We start from the raw sequence: 4201 nt of genomic DNA on the forward strand, positions 1-4201 counted from the left end.
AAAAAGCCACATCACTATTAATCATAGATTCGAAGGTCCTGGTTCTACTGTCAGTTATAGTTATAAATCAGGAGCAAAAGTTGGTGGAGTTACACTGATGCAAGATCCAAGTCAGGTCCTAAAAGCTGTATAAAGCAACCCAAAAATTATTGGATACCGTGTGATATATATATGTTGACAGCTGTAGACCCAGTCGACAACCAATCTGAATTTCCACTGGAAGCAAAATGCCTGTTGTTGTTTTTTTGTTGTTGTTGTTCTTAAGAAATCTGCCCTTTATGTGTATGTAAAAGCTTAAGTCTGATTTGCTCCAGTGCACTGTGGGAATTGTAGGCAGCACAAATGCTGGGAAATGTAGTCAAACTGTCTTCTTCTTTCTCTTTCTCCCTCTAATGGCTGCCTGCAAAAAGGTAATGCACATAGGCCTGGCTTCTAACACAGGGTGAGACTATAACTTTGTAGATTAAAGAGATCCGGGGCCCTTCACAGCTCAAGCTACCCCTTTGCTTTCAGACCCAGAGTTCAAAATTTTGCGCAGAGTTGTCTGCAGAGAAGCCGATTTTATTTGCCTGTCAGATGTTGTTGCACATGACTCTTAAGCTCTGAGATTTTTTTTTACTCACTTCACCGCCTGTTCCTGTTTTCCCTTCCACTGTCTATGGCTAGCAGACCTTTTACAGTTCCATTAACTGAACAAATAACTCTCTCTTGATTTTTAACAGGTGATGACTGAGTGGAGTTTATTGCTTTCTGGATTCCAGTGCTAACCATAAAGGAAATAGAGTAATTATAGAGTTACGGTAAGTTGCTGTTAGACTTTTAATAGAAGACAAAAACTTGTAAATTTACACTATTGTCCTGTTTTCTCAATCTCTATGCTCATCTGACCTTCAAACTCCAGTGTTTAGCCAGACGGAAGAGAAATCTGGAAAAGTGTAAGCACAGTGTAAGTTCTTTCAGTTTTAGGACCACTTCTTTAGGGGTAGTGGGATGTTAAGCATGGCAATAACATAAATGTTATATCACTGACAAGGCTAATATCATAATGCATGGATCACCCTAGCAATTAGGGGATAATTATGGGAAAACTGAACCACAGTGAGATTTAAGGGACTTGCCCCAGGTCATATAAGAATCTTTGGCAGAGCCAGGAAGAAAACCTAAGGGCTTGTCTGCATGAGGATATTGACCAGAATAGTTCCTCATGTGGACACACTTACTTCAGAATCAGACTGCCTTTTTTCCTGATTTAGCTTGATCCACTTTGGAAGTAAATTAAAGCTAAACTGGAAAAAGGCTTTCTTATTCCAGAATAGAGCATCCACACAGGGACCTATTCCACAATAACTTTTTGTTTTAAATTCTCACCCTCCCTTAATCCAGAATAACTTCCCTAAAGCTATGTCTTCACTGACCAAAAAAGTGTGTGTGTTCGTGGATTAGCTATCCTGCTGTAAAATCCTAGTGGAGACAAGGCACTTTAGTGTTACTGCAAGATAAACTAGGTAAGATCAAATGATTGGGGAGTACAGTGCTGACCTTGACTAGCTTCCTTATGATAAACACTATGGTATCTTCACTTAGGATTTTACAGAGAGAACTCTTACTGTTTTTTTTATCTCGCTGTAAAAAAACCCACTTTTGTGTCGGTGAAGACCAAGCCTGAATCTCCAAGTCTCGTTCCTGCTCTGTGGATCAATCACACTACAATACATTTCCATACAGACTTGGTGATACTCTAGTCACATCTGTTGATCTGGAGTTCTTGGAAATAAATTTAAAGGGAAAAACCCTCTCATGTTCCTTTTTTTTATTTTTAGATACATTTGAAGTACCAGCTTCTCGTCATTGTTTAACCTCCCAAGACCACCTGATCAGCAACATGGCTTTTCTTGGGAACACCTCAAAACTCTTTGTGGTGCTCATTTCACTGGTGCTTATGCTGCCTGTGGTTGAAGCCATGGATTCTGGAGACGCAATTGCTCTCTTGCTAGGCGTAGTTCTCACTATCGTTGGATTCTGTGCCTGTCTAGGTTTATATGCCAGGAAAAGAAATGGACAGCTGTGACTTTTTAAAAAGATGACTTGGAAAAGCATAATCTTAAACTCTACTTGTTATGAGTTTAAAACTGAGCCTCAGTTCCTGGCAACTTTCAAAATCATGGAGCATGATCCTGCAAACCCTTCTTGCTGTGCCATCCTTGGTAATAAAAACTATTACTGGTAGAAGGGATTTACAGGATTTGTCTTCATGACAGTAAGAAGATGATTATTTCATATTCCTTGCATTAAAGTAAAGAAGGAAACAAGCTATTTGAAGAAGAAATAATTGCCCAGATTCATTCACAGTGAAAGTTCATATACTGAATATAACATTTCTACAATTTGATTTCAGGGTTTAGTCAGCAGGAAAGCAGCCATAAACCTCCTTGTCAGGATAATAAAGATTTGGAAATATTGACGCACTCTTAATATGATAACTGAAGAACAGCCTACTTAGACTTCTGTGTGTGTGCAGATGTTCTTTCTAATTAAAGTTAATCCCCCCTGCAACAGCTCACTTCTGCTGTAGTCAGGCTGAGACATGGGCAAAATAGACAAATGTGCAAAACCTTTTCTTTTGTATTTTTATCTTAGAATGTGCCTCTTCTGTAGCTTGGATTCCTGTTTCAAATTAGAATCAGATTTAATCAATAGCTATGCTTAAGGATTAGACCATGACTTTTCTTTAAAATGTGTATGATACATAGAGTATATGTAATATATCGACCAGTCAAACAAGGAAAAGATTTCTGAAGAAAAGATTGAAATGACCAAATGTTCTATGCATATATCTGTTGGTTCATATACATTTATGTTTAGTTTTCTTTGAGGTGCTAACATTTTGGGGGTTGCTTGTTTTGCAACAGTGAAGACTTACATATTTTGTTCAGTGACTGTTTTTTAATTCTGAGCAATAGTTATAAAACCAGATGCTTATGTAACTTTTCTGCATGTGATCAATAAACTCAGTACGCTCTTTGAAGTCTAAATGCCAGTGAACAAGCCCCCTGGACGTTCTTGAACATGTACTGCTCAACACTTGAGTTTACACCCCTTTTCGTTACTCGCTAAGGCCTAAATTCTAAACACAGTTGTCCACCTGATTGCCGTGCAAAACCGGAGCTGAAGCTTGGACCAAAAAACAAAACTAAACCTGTGGGTAGAATCATACTACAAAGCTAGAGGGTGTTTCTGTGAGCTTCAGGTGTTCGCCACATACTCAAGTCAGCTCCTCTGGTATGTTTTGACTTTGATATACTTTGTACTGCTTGGCTGGAGGGATCAGCTGAGAGAGCAACATCGTTGGCCCTTCCAGGCTGATTATGGTGAGGGTAGGACCTCTTATGCCACAGCCACCCTCTGCTGCCACCAAAAGGGACATCCTTATAGCACACTGATTGCAGTCGTGGTTTTGGCCCCACATGTCTGTTAGCAGCTGGCATCTGGCTGCCCTAACTTGACAAAGGGGGTGTAGGCCTGCACAAAGCAACAGCAGAATGAAGAGTGCAAAGGTGAGCTTTATACCATCTGCAACCTCTTCGTAAACATGCAGTGTGTGTCCCTCTTCTGAGGAAACCTGACAAGGGATGACAAAACATAATTGTTAAAGTCAAGGACTTGTCAATTTTACTATTCTCCCCTTCTAACAGGGCTTCCAGGTACCACACAGGGCTGACATCACAGGAACAAATACAACTGCCCCCATTAATGTCTGACTATGGAGAGATCCCTTGATTCCATGATTCCCCAGCTCAAGTGCTGTACAGCAATGCAGCTCATAAGGTTGTTTTATTGATATGCAGGTGTTTATCTAGCTTCCCTAACGTGAACCCCCCAGCCCGTTTCTACAAGTCTGCTTCTGCACGTGACAGAGGTAACAATGAAATTTGCATTTTAAGATCTAGCAGCCCAAGAGAGGGGAACAAAGTGCTTAAGGCAGCTGCCACCCTTCTGGGCTTGCAGTTCAGGGCCACTGCCTAGCAGTGATGGATGTCCTGGACATGGCCAGGCAGTAGAGCGGATGCTACCACTTCAAAAGAGCAAATTTCATTGCAGCTAGCTTTTCCCAAACACCTCCATCATCACTTTAGCAGAAAATCTCTGATAGCTGGTTCTTACATAGGAGTTTCACACAATTATGCCATAGCTTTTCCCTGTA

At 40.5% G+C, this 4201-nt stretch overlaps 1 protein-coding gene across 2 annotated transcripts; it reads left to right on the top strand.

Moving 5' to 3' along the window:
• Positions 1–367: 367 nt before the first annotated feature.
• Positions 368–3025, top strand: SMIM30 (small integral membrane protein 30). 2 transcript variants are annotated; one of them, XM_032770833.2, is made up of 3 exons: positions 368–410; positions 723–800; positions 1821–3025. In XM_032770833.2, the coding sequence occupies exon 3, from the start codon at positions 1883–1885 to the stop codon at positions 2066–2068; it is 186 nt and encodes a 61-aa protein (XP_032626724.1). In that variant the 5' UTR covers positions 368–410; positions 723–800; positions 1821–1882; the 3' UTR covers positions 2069–3025. The 2 variants fall into 2 exon arrangements, with proteins under 2 accessions (XP_032626724.1, XP_032626723.1); XM_032770832.2 differs by having other exon boundaries at positions 374–442.
• Positions 3026–4201: the final 1176 nt, after the last annotated feature.

Source organism: Chelonoidis abingdonii, chromosome 1 (genome assembly GCF_003597395.2).
Source record: "Chelonoidis abingdonii isolate Lonesome George chromosome 1, CheloAbing_2.0, whole genome shotgun sequence".
NCBI classification, from domain to species: Eukaryota; Metazoa; Chordata; order Testudines; family Testudinidae; genus Chelonoidis; species Chelonoidis abingdonii.

Bases quoted from the DNA above. Each gene is read 5' to 3' on its own strand.
- SMIM30 (XM_032770833.2), top strand. From the start codon at position 1,883: ATGGCTTTTCTTGGGAACACCTCAAAACTCTTTGTGGTGCTCATTTCA.